Genomic DNA, 19460 nt, shown 5'->3' with positions numbered 1-19460 from the left:
CCACTTAGCCAATATAATATCACAGTGAATGTGTAATGTTAGAAGCAGCCAACAATGTCATGCAAACACAACGCAAATCAACTGCAAAGTGAAACACCAAGTCTCTTAAAGATGTGGGGTTTCACAAAATCAATAGGAGTGATGTCGGACACCTGCTCAAATTACAGACAAAGCCATCTTTGAAAAGTTAGACCAGGTAACAATTGAAGAGATAATCAATAAGTATTATGGCATGACACAGGAAGTGCTTCCAGTGAAACTCGTAGGAAAATTACGGGATTGCAGGAGGCTCTTGGGAAAACTGATTACGCCCTTAAGTAGTTTTCCAAAGTAAGCCTCTTGTTAAAATAGATTTCTACTTCCAGCTCTGATGGAGTGTCTAGTACTAGGCTAGCCACTCTGCTGTAAACAACCATAAAACAGGATAAAATACTTGCAATAAATGTTTCCAGACATTGGACACAGACTGGAAACTGTGATTGCTGGGAGAAGTGAAACTGACAAAGTGAGCCCCATGATTGCGCTGATACTTTGCTTAGGGACAATTTCTCTGACCATGGTGCAGCACACGGGAGTCCAAACAGAGTATGGCAGTGCCTCTGAGCTAAGGAAGGAGAGATCAGGGTTTGGAGCAGCCAAAGCAGCTAGAATCTGTGGGACAGGGTGCAGGAGAAGAGGAAGAAGGGAGCTGTAGGGGTGGAGGTCCAGAAGTCTCTGGGATGGGTTGCTGGATCATACCTGCACAGTGTGAGATCACATAAGGCTCACTAGGCAGTGGCCACTATGGGGCTGAAAGTGGGACAGAAACACTAGAAGCTGAGCAGTACTGAGTGGAGAGACCACCACATTAACACTCTTTTTTTCCTACTATGAGGATCAAGCTAAAATACCAGAAATACCCTATTTACTCTACATGCCCTAGAGTAAGGTCTACTCAAGACCCACCCACCCTAACAAAGCCTAAAACTAAGCCCTGACAAGATCCTCAGGGGAAACAGTTGGGAGGTTCAGTCCCACAAGTTTTATGGGATTGGCAAATAACTTGGCATTTCACATATCTACCATAATAAAGTTTAAAACTAAGTGTATACAAGTTCAGGGTGATTCATCATCAATAATTGAACTGCCAATTAAAACAAAAATTCGGGGCACCTGTATGGCTCAGTCGGTTGAGCGTCCGACTTCAGCCCAGGTCATGATCTCACGGTTTGTGAGTTCGAGCCCCACGTCGGGCTCTGTGCTGATAGCTCAGAGCCTGGAGCCTGCTTCGGATTCTGTGTCTCCCTCTCTCTCTGCCCCTCCCCCACTCATGCTCTGTCTCTCTCTCTCTCTCTCTGTGAAAAATAAACATTAAAAAAAATTGTTAAAAAAAAAAATTCAACCCAGAGTCTCTACAACATATTATCCATAATTCCCAGTATACAATTAAAAGTCACTAGACATGCAAAGAAACAAGGAAATGTGACTCACAGTAAGGGGGAAGAAAAAGCAGTCAATAGAAACTGACTCCAAGATGGCCCAGATGTTGGATTTAGCAGGCAGATAACTTAAATCAGCTATTATGAGTATGTTCAAAAAAAAAAAAAAAAAAAAAAAAACAAAGGAAAATATGGTCTTGATGAGAGGACACTAGAGAATCTCAGAAAAGAAATGAAAACTACAAAAAAAAAAAAAATAACCAAATAGAAATTTAAGAACCAACAGCACAATACTTGAAATGTAATAGTCACTGGATGAGCTTAATAGCAGTTTGGAGAATAGTATCAGTAAACTTGAAGACAGATCAATAAAACTTATCAAATTTGAGAAACAGAAAAAATTAAGGAAACATGACCAAAATCTCAGAAACCTATGTGGTAATATCAAGTAATCAAAAATACATGCAACTGGGGTCCCCAAAAAAGAAGATAGGGAGAATGAAGCAAAATATATATGGTTTCCCAATTTGATGAAACACTGACATACAGATTGAAGAATCTCAGGCAAACGCCAAACAGGATAAAACCAAAGGAAACCAAACCTGAGCACGTCTTAGTCAAACTGCTGAAAACCAAAGATGAAGAGAATATTTTGAAAACAGCCAGAGAAAAAAAGACATATTACATATAGTAATGCAAATAATGAGCTACTTTCCATCAGAAACAATGGAGACCAGTGGAGAAAAATAGCGTTGGAAAAAACTTTTTTAAAAAAAAGAGGAAAAATATCTGTTAACCCAGAATTCTTTATTCAATGAAGATAGTCTTCAAACATGAGAATGAAATGGACATTTTGACTACTTCACATCCAGTAAGGTGGCGAGGACAACCAATGCACCACCACAAAAACCCAGAAAATAGCAAGTGTTGGTGAGGATGTGGAACCCTCATGTATTGCTGGTGGGAATGTACAATAATGCAGCTGCTATAGAACATAGTTTGGCATTCCTTAAAAAGCTAAACACAGAATTACCATATGACCCAGCAGTTTAATTCCAAAAGAATTGAAGGTAGGGAGTCAAACAGAATCTTGGACACCAATGTTCACAGCATTATTCACAATAGCCAAAAAAGTGGATACGATCCTAATGTCAATCAACAGATGAGTGGATAAATAAAACATGGTATATACACACAATGGAATATTACTGAGACAGAAAGTAGAATAGAGACAGAGGGAAAAATAGGAGTAACTGTTCAATAGGTAAAGAGTTTCTGTTTGAAATAATGAAAAGGTTTTGGAAATAGTGGTGAAGTCTGCACAACATTGTGGATGTAATTAACACCAATGAATTGAACACTTAAAAATGGTAACTTTTGTGTTACGTATATTTTACCACAATTTTCTAAAATCTAAAAACAAAGAATTAGTGCAAAATTGTAGTTATAACTCAAAATGTGTTCAATAAAAACTAGGTTTGCTTCATTCTTTTTTTTTTTTTAATGTTTATTTACTTTTGAGAGAGAGAGAGTGTGAACAGGAGAGGGTGACAGAGAGAGAGGGAGACACAGAATCTGAAGCGGGCTCCAGGCTCTGAGCTCAAACTCACAAACAGTGAGATCAGACCTGAGCCGAAGGGGCTCAGGTTGCAGGGCGAAGAAGGCCTCCAAGGAACAAGGAACCCCAAGGCTTCACCTGCCCATCATCAGGCCACCTCTGTGCTACAGCACCCTTCCCTCACACCTCACCTCTGCCTGAGCGCAGAGAGAAGCTCAGGGTGCGCTTGATGCCCTCACAGTTGCCCGGGTCTTCATTGATGATGCCCACATTGGTGTTCCAGGTGGTCCAGTTGACCTCATCCACCCTGCAGGGCAAGGAGACAAGGGAGCTGGGAGCTGATGGCCTAAAAGCCATGCCTATGTTCCTGGTTGAGGGCTTGGTGCCACAGGCCAATCCCAAGAAGCCCATAGAGCAGGATAGGGAGACATAGCCGGTAAGGGGAAGGCTGAAAAGGGCCTGCGTTTTGGACACCACCCCCAAAGCTGTATTCTCTGACCATATCATGGGGCCCAAGGACTTTAAATATTGGATTCCTGGTTCTGACTCTGATCATTGGATGACCCCTTTTGGACACCTCATTTTCCAGTAGGTCTCCTATGCCCACAGCTCAGCCTTGGGATAGCCCTTTACCTAACTACAGCTGGCCTTGGCAGAGTCCCCTATGCACATGACTGGTCCCAAGAGGCCCTGAGGAAGGCTTCTGTATCCACAGCTGGCTGCAGGTGGCTGAGTCCCCTATGCCCACAAAGCCCTAGAATGGCCTCTGTGCCCATAGCTGGCTCTGGGTGGATCCCTGATATCTAGTGAAGCCCTTGAGCTCCCTCAGTTTGATTCCTGCCTGAACATTACCTGAAACACCACCTGTAGTCATCCTTGCCATCAGGTGTGTACCCAACTTGCAACAGCTTGCCTGAGCGGAAGGCCTTCCTCATACACTTAAGGAAGCTCTTCTCCGTGTCCAGGATGGTGATGGCTCTCTGTAGGAAGACACAAAGGGCTGAGGGGCAGAGGCTTGTCCAGGGGCTAGCTTCCAAGACCAACCTCTCCAGAGTTTCTCCCAGCCCCAGTGCCCCCAAGCTGGACCGCTAGTGCCTTCCATACCAGGCTTGTTTCCATAGCCCAATAGGTGCACACTCCAAGCTCAGCGCATCCGGCCCAGAACTGCCCAGGCACTGAGGTGCCTGCCAGGTTGGGGTTAGGGCAGGGCCTCCCATGAGTGATGTAGAGTGTCTCACCCCAGACTTCCCTACTCACAGAGGGGCAGATAGTGTAGTAAAGAACAGGGCCTCACGATGAGACAGCTTGACTTGAATCCTAACTGCTACTTACTACAGACAGTCCCCAACTTATGATGGTTCAACTTAATGATCTTCAACTTTATGATGGTGCAAAAGCAGTGTGCATTCAGTAGAAGCCATACTTGGAGTTTTGAACGTGCATCTTTTCCCAGGCTAGCAATAAATGATACAATCCTTTCTCGTGATGCCAGGAGTTCCTGGTCAGCAATGGGATCACAGGGGCTAACAACCAGTACACTTACAATTACTCTGTACCCATACAACCATCCTGTTTCTCACTTTTATTATAGTAGTCAACAAATTTCATGAGATAGCCAACACTTTATTATAAAATAGGTTTTGTGTTAGATGAGTTTGCCCGATGGTAAGCTAATGTTAAGTGTTCTAAGCACATTTAAGGTAGGCTGGGCTAAGCTGTGACGTTCAGTAGGTTAGGTGTAATAAATGCATTTTCAAATTACAGTGGGTTTATTGGGACGTCATTCCTCTGTAAGTTGAGGAAGATCGCAGTTACCTTGGACACAGATGCCTAAGTGCTCAATGCCTCAGTGCCTTTACACAAAAATGGAGATAGTAATTGTAGCCACTTGACAGCATTGCTGTGAGGATTAACTGAGAGCATATAAAACACTTAGAACAGTACCTGGTATAGAGTCACTGCTACTTAATAATTAGAACGATGCTTTTATTATTAGGTGGGAAGGCAGATTAAGAACCAGGTGGCTCAAAAACATAGCTGTCAGGATCAACCCCATTTTAGCTGCTCCCCCCAAGTCTGGTCTCTGGGGCCCACCCTAGACCAAGCTCTTGTGAGGTGGGCATCCCATGGGGCTGAGCCTTCCGTTTCCTTCTCCTGGGCACTGCCCAGTCACAGTAAACACAGTGTCTGTGAATACCAGCTGGTGATGCGTAGCAGGGAAACCCCGAAAGAGGGGCCGGAAAGGAGTCAACTGGGAGAGATGCTTCTGCTTGATCCCCCAGGCCTGGCTGGGCTCTCTGCCCTTCCTCAAACCCTGCAGGGGCTCATACACCCCTGCTGTGTTAAGCAGCGACAGAGCAGCCAGTGCCCTCCGCTGTGCACACCCACCCACCCCACCTGTAGCTTCCAGATGTTTTTGCTCTCCTGCGCGATCTTGTTGACGGTCTCACCCATGAGGGCGATGAGCATGTTGAGCAGGAGGATATAGGTGAGAATCACGTAGGCCAGCAGCAAGATGATGAAGACAGCCTTGAAGTCATAGTTCTCGGTGAACTCCAGGTCGCCCATACCAATGGTGAACTTGAAGAGCTCCAGACACGTGGAGTACAGGCTGTTGTAGGAGCTGTCAGGTGGCCGGCAGCCAGGCCCTCGCCACCTGTGCAATGTGGACTCAGCCGGCACAGAATTATTCTTCCCATCCTCAATCAGTGTCACCACCGCTACAGGCAGGGGCGGGGACATATGCAACTGGATGGAAGCCAAGACAGACCCCCCCTCCAACAGATGCGCCCCATCTCCCAGGATGTGTCTGCAGTAAGAATGCTGCTCGCCATATGGCAATTTTGTGTGAATTTAAAAAAGAAAAAAAAAAACCCTCTTCTTCAGAACTATCAGCAAACCGTCATAGTACAGTTGACCATTGAACAACATAGGTTTGAACTGCAAGAGTCCACTTATACACAGGTTTTTTTCTGATAAATTCAGCATAGTTGTAAATGTATTTTCTGTATGATTTCCTTAATAACATTTTCTTTTCTCTAGCTTACTTTATTATAAGAATACAGTATATAATACATATAACGTACAAAATATGTGGTAAGGCTTCTGGTCAACAGTAGGCTATTAGTAGTTAAGTTTTGGAGGAGTCAAAAGTTATTTGCAGATTTTTGACTATGCAGGGAATTGGTGCCCCTAGCTCCCATTTTGTTCAGGGGTCAACTGTATACTGTTTTGTTACAATAAGAACTTTATCATCATCTGCTAGGGGAAAAAATGTTTTAAAAAATATGCAAATGTACATATACAATGTGAATCTAGCTGCCTTTGTACAGTGCACAACCTATCTAACTTTACGTATCAGTCCTGGATCCACACCCAGCTTCTCAGTCACCCTTGTCTTCCTGTCCCCCTTAGAGGGTGCCCCAAAGCCAGCACGTTCCAGAATGATGGAGACTAAGCAGCTCAGAGCAGAATGGTCTCTTGCTGCATTCTACACTTTTCTTTGCAAAATGTAGTCTGGAGCCTGAGAGCTTCTATAGTTGTTGTGCCCATGGTTACTGCACATCCAGTATCCATTAACCCATTTGGCCAAGTCCCTTCCTGTGGGTACTGATAGACCAGGACCTTCACACAGGGTGCCAGAGCCCACACGCATCCCTATCAATCAAAGCTCCTAGTCAAAGCTGTCCATAACTCCAAGACAGAGATTCCAAAACAGGCTGTGGGGAGGGGGAAGGAGAGGGTATACATGTGAACCATGTAATTGCAGAACTCAGACGAGGATCAAAGCAGAGCCAGGTGCCCAGAAATTCTGTGGATGTGTCAGAAGGGCACAGGAGCCAGCTTGAAGAGGCTCCCAAAGATGATTTCTCAGACAATCTCAGCATCAAGATGGTGACAGTAAGATTATAACCCACTTAACAAAGTGAGATTCCATGAAAAATGAAACAAAAACAGAAAAGAATCTGTGAGGCCACACTGACATAAATAATAAATGAGTGTTAAGAGAATGGAAAGCTCTTCCCTATAATAGAATGCCAGTGAATAAATGTAGAAGGAATGACAGGGTTAGAAAATCATCATTTGGCAACCATTAGGATTAAGTGATTCAGGTGAGAATCATCAGTGGATGCTAAAATACCGGTTGAAAGTGTGATGAGAAACAGGATATTTACCTAGTCTCAAAAATCTCCTCACAAATTACTTATCACACCCATCAAAACCAAGTAATTAAAGTTAACACCACCAGACAAGGGCTAAACAAACGTTACAAGAAGCCCTGATACAATGCACTGAGGAAGACACAACGTTACTTCCTCCATAGTCTGACCAAAAATGCACACCTGGATCTAATTTTGAGGAAACATCAGACAAACCCAAATTGAGAGACATTGTAAAAACTAGCCTCTACTCATTAAAAATGCTAAGGTCAAAAAAACAAGGAAAGATTGAGGAAGCACTCCAGATTAAAGGAAACTAAAGAGGCATGACAACTGAATACAATGCATGATCTGGGATTTTTATTTGTACAAAGACATTATTAGGACAATTGGTGAAATCTGAATAAGGCTGGTAGATTAGTTATAGTACTGTATTGATGTTATTTCCTTATTCTGATCATTATACATTGTTTATGTAAGAAAATATCCTTGTTTTTAGGAAATGCAGGCTTTATCCAGTGGTAAAGGGTTGATCATGTCTGTAGCTTACTCTTTTTTTTAAGTGTGGTGTGTGTGTGTAGAAGGGAAAGTGATTTTAAAATGTGATAAAATTTGGGGATTGTGGGTAATATGTACAGAAAAGTTATTTGTACTATTCTTTGCAATTTTTCTGAAAATCTGAAATATATCAAAATAAAAACTAAAAAAAAAATAAAAAAACCCTAAATAAATAAATAAATAAAATAAAATAAAATAAAAACTAAGCCAAAATGCAGCTATACTGTAGGCAAGCAGCACTTCATACCTCTAAAATTGTTTACAATATTTTATGAATCACATTTCCACGTTCTCTTGCTCATTTCTGTGCGTTCTTTATCCATCCACTCTGTCACCTGCAGATACACACCCCAGTGGGCCTCTCCCCACCCAGCCCCTGCAGAGACCTCAGGAAGCTGAGGGTAGCCGGGAGCTCTGCCCGCCACCAGCCCTGACCAAGCCCATTACCTGTGGAAAACCCGAACAAGAAAACAAGGTAGACAAACATGAAGCGACACAGGTCTCTCAGGATCATCTGCAGGAGAGAGCAGGCTTGTCAGAACCAAGTCAGTCCCCAGGCCGGCCAAGGGAAATGTCACGACTATGTCAGCCTGGATTATCTTGAGCCTAAGTAGAACTGGAGAACATGCAGGAGGGTCTGGTTTGGTGGTTTTTCAGCTCCAGTGTCATAAGGAAGTCATCCATAGCTTCCTCCCCACCATGGCCTTGTTCTGGTGGAGAGCAGGCCTGGTATGTAGGGGGTCAGTTTCAGGGGAGCCCCCAAACCCAGGTCAAGACCAGATGGCCTGAATCTTGAGGATTATCTGGGAAGTGGGTGCTGAACTAAACCAGCACCTCTCCAGACATTACAGAGGATGGACAGAGTTTGTAGACCATGTCCCACACGCCCATGAGGTAAACAGGTTCTACGGAGAACCTGCTTGGATGCTGGCACCCACCTTCTCAATCATAACGCATAGATGCCCATCTGCTGGAAGCCGCGGGTGTAGTAGAGCATGTTGGTCCAGCCCATGGCCAGGGAGAACACCATGGAGGCCACGTACTCCTTGTGGTGGCAGAAGTACAGCACACGGTCCCCAGGCATGAACAGTGACTGCACAAAGCTGAGGGTGGAGGGATAGGAAGCTCTGTCTAAGAGCAACCCAGGAGGCCTGGCACCCCCTCAGAAGCACAGACAACAGGCTGTTGCGGGGAGCTAGGGTTGACTGTCCTGTCTCCTTTAGCCCGTGATTCTCAGTAGGAGTAATAGCATCCCCAAGGGGGGAAAAGTTGGTTATGGGAGTACAAAATCTTACTCTCTTTTTGTAGAAAGCACAAATAGAAATACATTGTATGGACAACTCTACAGTATATTTGTGGTATTAGATTTCATGGGAGGGGCAATTAGGAAAAAAATGTCTAAAAAGGCAATAATGAAAAAAGTCTGGGAAACATTGCTTTAGCAGTGAGGAGATACAGGCCATGCTCTCCTGAAAAAATCACAGGGGTGGAGTCTGCTGGCCATACCATCAAACTCAGGAGGAGAGCAGGAAAGATGTTCCTCAGCAACTCGGTCTGGTGGGGGCTGCCCAAGTAGGATCCATGGATAAGGTGTAGTAAATCTGATGATCCTATGACAGAGTCTGCCCAGTGGTCCTTTCTTTACATATTCACCCCAGGTCTCCTTGTTCATCATAGCCTCCTCTCGAAAGTACCCCCAGCTACATTTATACTGTCGACCATGCTGACAACCTCACTTCCCATTTCTGTGAAAGAACCAAGCAAAAAAACACCACTGTGATGATGTGAGTCTACTGAAAACTGATGTCAATAAACTGGCTCATCAATTGGAATTCTGCTGCAAAGGAAAACTATTCCTCTGTATTCTCAGAACCTTGGCCAAAATAAGAACTGACACCAGTTGAAATAGGTAAGAGTTTACCTTGGGTGGCAAATGGAGCCCCCACATATGCATTTGGGAAGCAGCGGACAAACAGAAACTGACTTAGCAGACCCAAATCCAAATCTGTAGTGGGGAAAGCTGAGAATCAGCTCTTTTAACCAAGGAGCCTCAAAAGGGTTAGAGACCTCCAGAAAGGAGATGAAGAGACCTAAAATAAGGAAGAGTGGAGGTTTTGTCTCTGAAGAAGACAAAGGAGAGGATCTTTGGAACCACTTTCATCAAACAACAGTGAAAGCATTGGTATTTTACCAAAAGCAGATTATGTGATTTTTATATAATACAGATTACAGAAAGCCCTCTTCTCCACTCAGTTCTCAGAAATCTAGCAGCCAGACTTCTTTCCTCCAGGCAGAAGACTGAAAAGATGCAATTGACAAACTTTGGATGTTTGCCAATAAATAGCTTAACCTAGACTAGTTTATAGTGAAGCTCAAAATTGATAAGCCCCATTCATACATTAAGAGCTCCCAGCAAGCTTTTCAGTCCTCCACTCTTACTCATGAGCAGATATAAAAAATTTCCAGAAAAAAAATTTTTCCAGGTATCTTCTAATATGAAAGATAGAGCAAAACAAGAAAATGGGAAACAACAACTTAGAGAAAATAAATCCTATGCAAAAAGAAGAAAATTTATTTTATTTTAAAATTTTATTTCAATAGTCTTAGAGAGACAAAAGAAGATATTGCATCAATGAAACAAGAATAGAGTGCTATAGATAAGGAACACACAGAAATTAAAACGTGGTATCAAAAGTAATAAACTCAATAGAAGGGATAGAAATTAAAGTTGATTTGAACTTCCCAGAAAGAATAGCCAAAGATAAAGAGAACACAAGAGAGAAGATATAAGAACTGGTTCAGGACTAAGTCAGGAGGTTCAATATACATATCATAAGAAATAATTCAAGAAAATATTCCCAAAATAAAGGACATAAATTTCCAGATTGAAAGAGCCCACCAAGTGCCCAGAACATTGGATAAAAACAAATGCAATCAAGACATATCATTAAGTTTCAGAACACTAGAAACAAACAGAAGATACCACAGATTTACAAAGAGAAAAACCAAACCAGGTATTAAGAGGATCCAGAATCAGAATAGTTTTGGACTTGTCATCTATAATACTGGAAGCAGGGAAACAATGGAGAAATATCTTCAATTTTTAAAAATATTTTTATATCCAATCAAGATATCAATAAAATGTGAAGGTATAGTAGAAATATTCTCAGGCATGCCAGATTTCAAATAAATTTTACTCCCCCCTTCCCTACTATGTGCCTTTTTTCTTTAGCTGAGGATGTTTTTCCCTCAAAAAGGGAGTGAATCAGTAAAAAGGAAGACTTGGGGTTCAGAAAATAAGAGATCCAAATCAGGAGAGAAGTGAAAGGGATCTCTAAGGTGCTAGTGAAGGGATGACACCTCAGATGCACATGTGGGAGAATGAGACTCAAGAACCAGACACAATAAAAGTTGTCATCACTGTGCCCTTCACCAGGAGACAATCCTTTTCACCAAATGACAATACTGAAGGAGGAAAAAGGAGGAAAACCAAAAAAGAGACAGGAAGTCTAACCCAGAATGAAAGCAGTGAGCATCCCAAAGATGGCAACAAAGAGGAGTCCCAGGATGATGGCTAAGTAGCAGGCCCAGAGACCAACCAGCCCAGTAAGAAAGAGAGGACAGCACTCCACGAGGAGATCTCTCAAGGAAAAAACTAGGAGCAGGGATTCCAATCATATAATTTATGTGATTGACTTTGAGAAAATTTTTACTGAGAGGCTTTGAGATGTGTGGGACAAGTTAACAACGGGTACAAAGAAAACTAAACAAGTAACAACAAGATAATTACAAATTTTAGGAGAAACAAACAAAAAAAGAAGTACAGTATATTATGAAGCTCAACTGTGAATACTACTTGTAGAGACATAACATAAATTACTCAATACCAACTAAAACAAAAATTACTTCAAACTATATTGGGAGGCTAGAGGAGCAGAAGCAGAGGGGAAGGAAGTAAAAGGATGCTAAATCCTCATCCACCAGGTGAGAAAACATCAGAAGAAAGAGCTGCAAGAATGAAAAGTGATTGTCCCTGGGAAGGAGAATTACAAGATGGGAAGGTTTAAGATGAGGAATTCATATACTGACTGTAAGCGTTTTAGTACTCTTCAATGTTTACCCATGGGCATGAGTAGCTTTGAAAAAGTAAAATAAAATCCATTTCTAACCTGCCTGCAGTAAGTCCTCCTAGGAATAGAATCAAGTTTATTGGCACAATGCTATGTAGGAGAACATTGTTTCTCTTAGTAAAGCAAACCAGCATTGCACTAACCCTATAGACCCAGCCCTTTGGCGTTAAAGTGCAAGTATCTGAAGATTATGGTAAACACATGGGGACAAGCTAGCTACAATAGGATAAGAAATCAACTCCTTTCATTTGCCAGGAATAGAGAGGCCTCAGGAATGAAGGAAACTTGGGGATCAGAGTTAAGTGCTTAGTATAAATCCCAGGAGAACCCATCCCCATCTGAAAACCCCCTTTGTGTATCCTGGGTCCTCCAAGGAAATTTCGTAAGGTTCCAGCTTATTTTGTGAAGGAAGCAGGGTCCTGATGACATCCATGTTGTTCTATAACTATGGTTTTTGCTTATCTGTCTCCCCCTAAAGCAATGATTCTCAGTCTTGGGTGACTTTGTGCCTCCCCAAGTCGGGGACATTTGGCAATATCTAGATACATTTTTGGTCATCAAGAATGGGGGACAGAGAGAGTGCTACTGGCAGCTAGCAGGTAGAGGCCCGGGATGCTGCTAAACATTCTACAATGCATAGGACAGCCCCCATAGCAAAGAATCATCCAGTCCAAAATGTCCATGGTGCCAAGGTTGAGAAACACTACCCCAAGGATCAGAAACTCCTTGAAGACAGGAATCATATCTATTTCATCTCAGTATTCCAATGCCAACTCAGTGACTACCAGATGGTGGGACAAACGCATGAAAAAAAATGACCAAGGGTATTCAGACTGTAACTCAGACTATAAGCCACACGAGCCCATATATGTCATTTCCTAACACCTGGTGCGTATATGACACAGAGTAGAGCTTCAGTATTCATCCACACATGTATTGAGGGCCTTCTGTCATTCATTCAACACATTTGTGAGGTCCTACTACGTTCCAGGCTTAGCATAGGTGAGAGGATGGGTGAGAACTGATGGCTGTAACTTTAGGACTGGGCCAAAAGATACCGTCTGCTATCAAGTCATAAGAGTCAAAGCATCACTTACAAAAGCATCTCACTGTAGCTGTCCACAAACAAGGTCTTCAGAGACGGCCGCCTCTGCAGGAAATATTGAATCTGCAAACAAATAGACAGAGTAAGAAGCCAGGAAAGGTGAAATGGTGAGTGTACTTGCAATGCTCCTAAATGGCCGACGATGGAACAAATGCATCAAAGCAGAGGTTCTGAAAAGGGTAGAACAGCGAGGGTCAGGTTCACAGGGTAACATTATGTGACTCAGTCAGGAGAGACTGTTAAAAATAGAGAGTGGAATTACGACTCTAGGTAGAAATAAAGACAGGAAGGAAAAGTACCAAAATATTATTAATTGCTGTGTTTGAATGATGAGATTGAGCAATTTCTTTTCTTCTTTCTAATTTGTGCATTTTCCCCTAGTTTTCTTCAAGAACTATGCATTATAGTAAAAATTCTTTAAGCAGCCTCCACTGAACTAAGTCACCAGATTAGCCAGTGCTCTCCACTCCCTGAAAACATTCTGACTGACGCCCACAGTGAGGGCTGGTGGCTAGGAGACCCTCTCCAGGATACCCACACACTTTGCTCCCTCCCGCAGTCAATCCTTGTCATCAAGACTGCACTTGTTACTGTGGCTTTGTATCTTATTATAATATAAAATATGAGTACAAAAATAAAAAGACAGTTGTTTCTGTGAAGACAGCATCCAATGATTTGGAAAGATTCCTTAAAGGTAAGTCACTAAAAAACAAAAAATCAGGTGTAGCTTAGATCAAAAAGATTAAGGGAGGGGCGCCTGGGTGGCTCAGTCGGTTGAGCATCCAACTGCAGCTCAGGTCATGATCTCACAGTTCATGGGTTCAAGCCCTGCATCGGGCTCGGTACTGACAGGAGACTGCTTTGAATTCTGTGTCTCCCCTGTTCTCTATCCCTCCCCTGCTCATATTCTGTCTATCTCTCTCTCTCAGAAAATAAAACATTAAAAAAATTTTTTTAATAAAAAAAATGTTAACAGGGAAAAATCACCATAATCTCCAATTACTTGTATATGTAACAGTGGTTCCAATTTCAAAGAAAAGACTGTTCATATATTAGAAAAATGGCCAAGGAATGTACATGTATGAGTTTTTAGGTAAAATAAAATGATTCCAGTATATGTGTAGATTTCTTTCATTGTTTTGAGCTTTAACAGATGGTTTTAATTAAATAACCACCAGTCATGATCCTGTCACTTAAGAGACTTCCACTCTACTTCATAATTAAACATTACAGTTGACCCTTGAACAACATAGCTTTGAACTGTGAGGGTCCACTTATATGCAGTTTTTTATATAAATACAGTACAGTACTGTAAATGTATTTTCTCTTCCTTATGATTTTCTTATTTTCTCTTACTTTATGGTAAGAATATAGTGTGCAATACATGTATCATACAAAATATGTGTTAATTGACTGTTTATGTTATCAGTAAGGCTTCCAATCAACAGTAGGCTACTGGTAGTTAAATTTGGGGGCAGTCAAATGTTATAAGCAGACTTTCGATTGTGTGAGAAGTTGGTGCTCCTAACCCCTGCAGTGTTCAAGGGTCAACTGTACGTCCAGTGGAAAGTCCTGACTATCTGTCTCCGAACACTTCGAACTGTCCTGAGTCTGCGGAAACCCACTGGGCACGAATGCCTCATCTTCACCTGGGCATCTCTCCCCTGAAGTAAAGAGTGAGTGAGCAATGAGTGAGTCTCTTGGCTTTTTGTTTTGGTGATAATGGAAACTCACAGTGTGGGAAGGAATGCTTACCCCTCGGAAAAAAAAGTAGACTCCTCCTGATACAGAAAGAATCTCGCCAGTGACTCGGAAATAGTCCCCAACAGTGTGTTTCAGCTTATAGGGAGGCTGCAAGGTGCAGAGAAGTTAGTGACTCGATTCACTCATTCATTCACTCAACAAGCATTTACCAAGCCCTGTGATTAAGAGCCCACCCCTGGGGGCGTGTGGGTGGCTCAGTTGGTTAAGTGTCCGACTTTGGCTCAGGTCATGACATCACGGTTCATGAGTTCAAGCCCCACATCCAGCTCTCTGCTGTCAGCACAGAGTCTGCTTCAGATCCTCTGTCTCCTTCTCTCTCTGCCCCTCCCCCACTCACACGCTCACTTTATGTCAAAAATAAATAAACATTAAAAAAAAAAAAAAAAAAGCTGGGCTGCCCAAGAGGCCCAGCCTCCATCAGGAGAGAGGCATCATTAAAGACAGTGCATTACTGGGGACACCTGCAAGGAGGCCCTTCTGTGGGAGCTGATTCCCAAAGTGGCATCTTTTAGGTGCCAAGCAGAGCATCCTTACAGTGCTGTGCTCCTTCCCAGACACTGTCCAGCCAGGAGCACCTATGGGAGGAGGGAGATGGCATAGGTGGAGACACTCTTACAGATGCTAATGCCATATGCTTCCTGCTGCTCCCACAGCCCATGGTGAACCCCTGGTGTCACATGACTGTTGAGGTTTCCCTGGATGGTGGGAGGTGAGATGTCCCACACACATGTGTGTCATCCTTGTGTCTCGGATACATTCCTGGGGTGGGTTTCCTTTTGCTTGCCATTGATGTTTGATAAACACTGCCTCACTAGCTTGTCTTATTAGCACATTTCTCTTTTCTCATAAAATGAAATCGTTAAATGGCCTTACTAGGTGGATAGAAGTCAGGTTTCACCTAACTAGGAAGTGGGGTTTTAAATCACATTTATAAGCAAGGCACCCTGGAAACAAAGGCAGCAAATTAGGTGCTTGGGTATTGAATGGAAAGGATTCAGTTTAGTAACTCAAAGGAGTCCATGGCTCTTGGTAGAGGAAGAAGTCTGGTCTCAAGCCGATTTGATGGATGGCCCAGGGCCTAGCACAGAAGAAATGCTCAAAAGTAGATGTCCAGGGAACAAACAATGAGTGAATGAATGAACAAAAGTGGGCAGGCCAGTGGGATGGCAATAGGCTCAGGGCTCACGCCAGCTCATGACCCTACAGACAGCCAACCGAGGGAAGAGCTGCTTCTAGAGCCCTCGTTCCTGCATCTTTTCTAACCTGTTGCCCCTCCTCAGCCATCAGGGACCTCGTAGACCACACACTCAGCCTCACAGAACCAGGAGACCACAGGAGGGACTGAGAAGGGGGAGGGAGTGTTGCCAGGACAACCTGAGACATGGAGGGCTGTGTACAGGGACATGAGGAGCTCTGGGTGATCCTTCCATGTCTCCAGTGAGCTGGGAAGGAGTCCAGGGCCTGGCCTGGGCCTGGGTCTCGGGGGTCTTCTAGAAATGCCCATCCCTCTCCCCAGTCCCCAAGCCTCAGGCCGCACCAAGCCATCCACAGGCCTGTAGTAGGCTGCTGTGGTGAAGATGATCATATACAAGCAGTAGACGAAGAAGTTGAAGTAGAAGATGCGCTTGACAAATCTGTCCCACTTGTCCTGCAGGAGTCGGTTCAGCGGTTCCACCAAAAGCATGTCGTGGCGATTCTAAGGGGAGCAGAGAGAGGTGAGGCTCACTCCCCAGCCAGGAATGACAAAATCTCATATCCAAGAGATCTCTGTTGAAGTTCCAGTATATTCCTAAGATGGACAAGCCAAAATCATCCTCTTTTGCAGGTCATCGACCCAACCCCCAGCCCAAGCTCTAGCTCCCCCAGTAAGGTCCCGGTTCAATGTTTTCTTCAGTGCCTTTGGGATGGGAAGCTCCTCGCTGCCTCGAGCAGCCTGGGGAGAAATGCTAACTGTCAGGAAGATCAATTCTCTGGAGTAAAGTTGGTCTTACTTCTCTGCTTTCCACCAGTTGTCCCAGTTCTGCACTCAGGGACCCCAGTATTGCATTTCTGCCTGAGAGAGCCTTCCAAGACATGAAAATGGCAGTGTGGCCCCAGAGCCCTCTCCTCTCTAGGCCAAACACCTCAGCCTTTTTGAAGCCGTTTCCTACATGGGCCAGCCCTCTGGGGACACTCCATTCAGGATTCTGAATCCAACGCCCTGATCCAGCATGGCAGCCCAGGTAAAGGCTGGCGGGGCACGGCAAAGCAGTCTAGACCTCTCTCCCCCACTAGACTTTGCCCCTGTAAACACAGCCTCTGCCCTGTAAGGCTACTGTGGTAGCCTCCTCACCAGCACAAACTCCAGACTAGCCCCTGGGGCTGCCTCGGGGGCAGGTATACCTTAGAAAGAACAGACAGGGAAAGTAGCCTTTCAAAGCAGTGGGGGTAGGACAGGCTTTTCATTTAGTGGCCCTGGGACCCTCATGTGGAAACAAAATAATTAAGTAAGATGCCTACCTCACCCCTACACAAAAATAAATTCCAGACAAATTAAAGAGACAAACATAAAATACCTACAAAGGAGCTAAACAAAAATATTGAAGGATATTGTATAACCTTATAGTGGAAAAGGACTTACAAAAAGCAAGATAAAAGTCACAGAAGTTATAAAAGAAAAAGACTAATTTGGCTCTCAAACTGAAAACCTTTCATAAGCAAACGATGCATTGACTGAAGTTAGAAGACAAGAGGCAGACGAAAAAATAAAATATTTGCAATATATGCAATAGAGAAAGGATGGATTCACTCCATACTAAGAGAACCTAGAAACAAAGAGGAATGGGGCAAACAGTTCAGTGGAAGAGATGGCCAAGGACAATGAATAGGAAATCTACCAAGGAAATATGAATGGCCAGGTAACTATATGAGAAAATTATTCACCTCATATTAGCCAAGAAAATGAGAATTAAGACATCAATAAGATAGCATTTCAGGCCCCAAGAACTTAAGCCGGTTTTTGAGAAAAGACTGATAATATCCAGGGTGGCAAGGGCATGGGCAGATTTTCCCACTGGTGGGGGCAAATGCACTGATGGAGTCTGTGGAGGACAACTTGGCTGTAGTTATTAAAATGCTAAAACATACATACTTTTTGATTTAGCAATTCCATTTCCAGGCATCCTAGAAAAATTCCCAAACCCATGCTAAGTGGCTCGCAGTACTGAAAGAGCGGAAAACTGGATATAACTCAAATGTCCTCCAATGGACATTTATCCCCAGCCCTCCTACAGAACACTGCGTGGGTTTTTTTTAATGAAGCAGATCCATACCTACTCTGATATAAAATTATCTACAAGACACACCAGTAAGTAAAAAAACTGGTTGTTTTACATTTTGCATAGTTTGATCCCATTTATATAAACAAAATAAAGCTACATGTTTTTATATGGTATAAAAAGAAGGTTGTTTTTGTCTGTGTATATCTGAAATATTTACGCTTTTATGGGAATATCATTGTACATTGTATGATGAAGGAAAACATTCAGTGGGAACAAATGGGGAGATGAAGCTTCTGGGCCTAGACCCCACACAGCAGGTTTTCAGTGATGAGAAGACAGGCAGAGCTGGATCGAGGGGCTGGGGTGGAGGCTGGGGGGTGCAGTGAGACAAGAAGCCCACCCTGGCTGAGTCCCACCCCGGCCCACTCACGGGGGTGTCACTGCTGCTGTAGGCGATCACTTCTAGCACCGAGTTCTTCTCGCAAGTGTCGACGCAGGACAGGTCGTAGAGTGAGGAGTGCACAGGCCCGTAGGCCCACTCGGTGAACTTCCTGGACAGGTGCCTGCACTCGGGCTCCTGGATCTCCCTCTGAAGAATATAGGCCAAGACCTGCCACGGGGATACGAGAGCCTGTTAGAGACCATCCTGGAGCCCCAACCACAAGATGCGTCTCCACCAGGCTACCAACTCTGCCTCAGGAATAAGTCTGCTTCCTAGCTCAGTTGGAGACTCTACCCAAGCCCTAGGAGAGTCCTCACCTCCATCCAGCAGCCTCCCGACCACCATCGAGATCAACCCGCCCACTGCCTCAGACCCCAGCTGCGGCCACATCAGACCCATTGCCTGATCACACCTGGCTGATCACACTTGATCACATCAGTTTCACCCTTGTCTCAACACACTCCTATCCCCAGGCCCTAGCACCCCCCGTCCCCACTACTCTGTGTCTGGCTAGTGATGCTCACAGGTAGAAATGAGAAACAGTCAGGTGCGATGCTGGCTTCTGCCCAGCATCTCACAATTCCTCTGGCTTCCTCTAACAGCCCCCTGCCCTACCCCTACAGGCTAGTGTCACAGTAGCAGGGCTCTGCGTGATGGTGATGCCAGGCATGCAGCAAGGCAGACCGTCCCCCCAACACCACCATCTAAAGTCACACTCCCTGCCCAGGCCCGAAGCCTTCCCCCTACCCCAATCTTCCCACTCCTGGCAGCCAGAGCCAGTGGCGTCAGCCCCTTCTTGTTGGTGAGCTCCTCCAGCTTCAGTGTAGGGTGGAGCTTGGCCCCCAGGATCAGAATCTCATTGTACATGCTCGTCACAAACTTAGTGTTGTCAGCTGTGTTGTCGGCCACCTCCACCAGCGCATGCAGCACTGTGTTGCCCACCGAGTCCCGGGCACTGATGTCTGCTGGCTGCCAAGAGTTCTGCAGCAGGAACTTCACGATGCCCAGCTGGTTGGTACATGCAGCCAAGGAGAGGGGCAGCTCACCTGTGGCCAACACAGGCAT

At 44.1% G+C, this 19460-nt stretch overlaps 1 protein-coding gene across 1 annotated transcript in view; it reads right to left on the bottom strand.

Moving 5' to 3' along the window:
- TRPV1 (transient receptor potential cation channel subfamily V member 1) overlaps positions 1 to 19460 on the bottom strand; it is a 29053-nt gene that overhangs the window by 2274 nt on the left and 7319 nt on the right. Inside the window, 10 exon segments of the mRNA XM_032591160.1 lie at positions 3168 to 3283; positions 3829 to 3956; positions 5374 to 5696; positions 8142 to 8208; positions 8629 to 8797; positions 12922 to 12992; positions 14685 to 14780; positions 16231 to 16389; positions 18384 to 18563; positions 19143 to 19441. Coding sequence (XP_032447051.1) covers positions 3168 to 3283; positions 3829 to 3956; positions 5374 to 5696; positions 8142 to 8208; positions 8629 to 8797; positions 12922 to 12992; positions 14685 to 14780; positions 16231 to 16389; positions 18384 to 18563; positions 19143 to 19441 — 1608 coding nt within the window.

Source organism: Lynx canadensis, chromosome E1 (assembly GCF_007474595.2).
Source record: "Lynx canadensis isolate LIC74 chromosome E1, mLynCan4.pri.v2, whole genome shotgun sequence".
In the NCBI taxonomy this organism is placed as follows: Eukaryota; Metazoa; Chordata; class Mammalia; order Carnivora; family Felidae; genus Lynx; species Lynx canadensis.
This window is presented reverse-complemented; position numbering and strand designations above follow the sequence as displayed.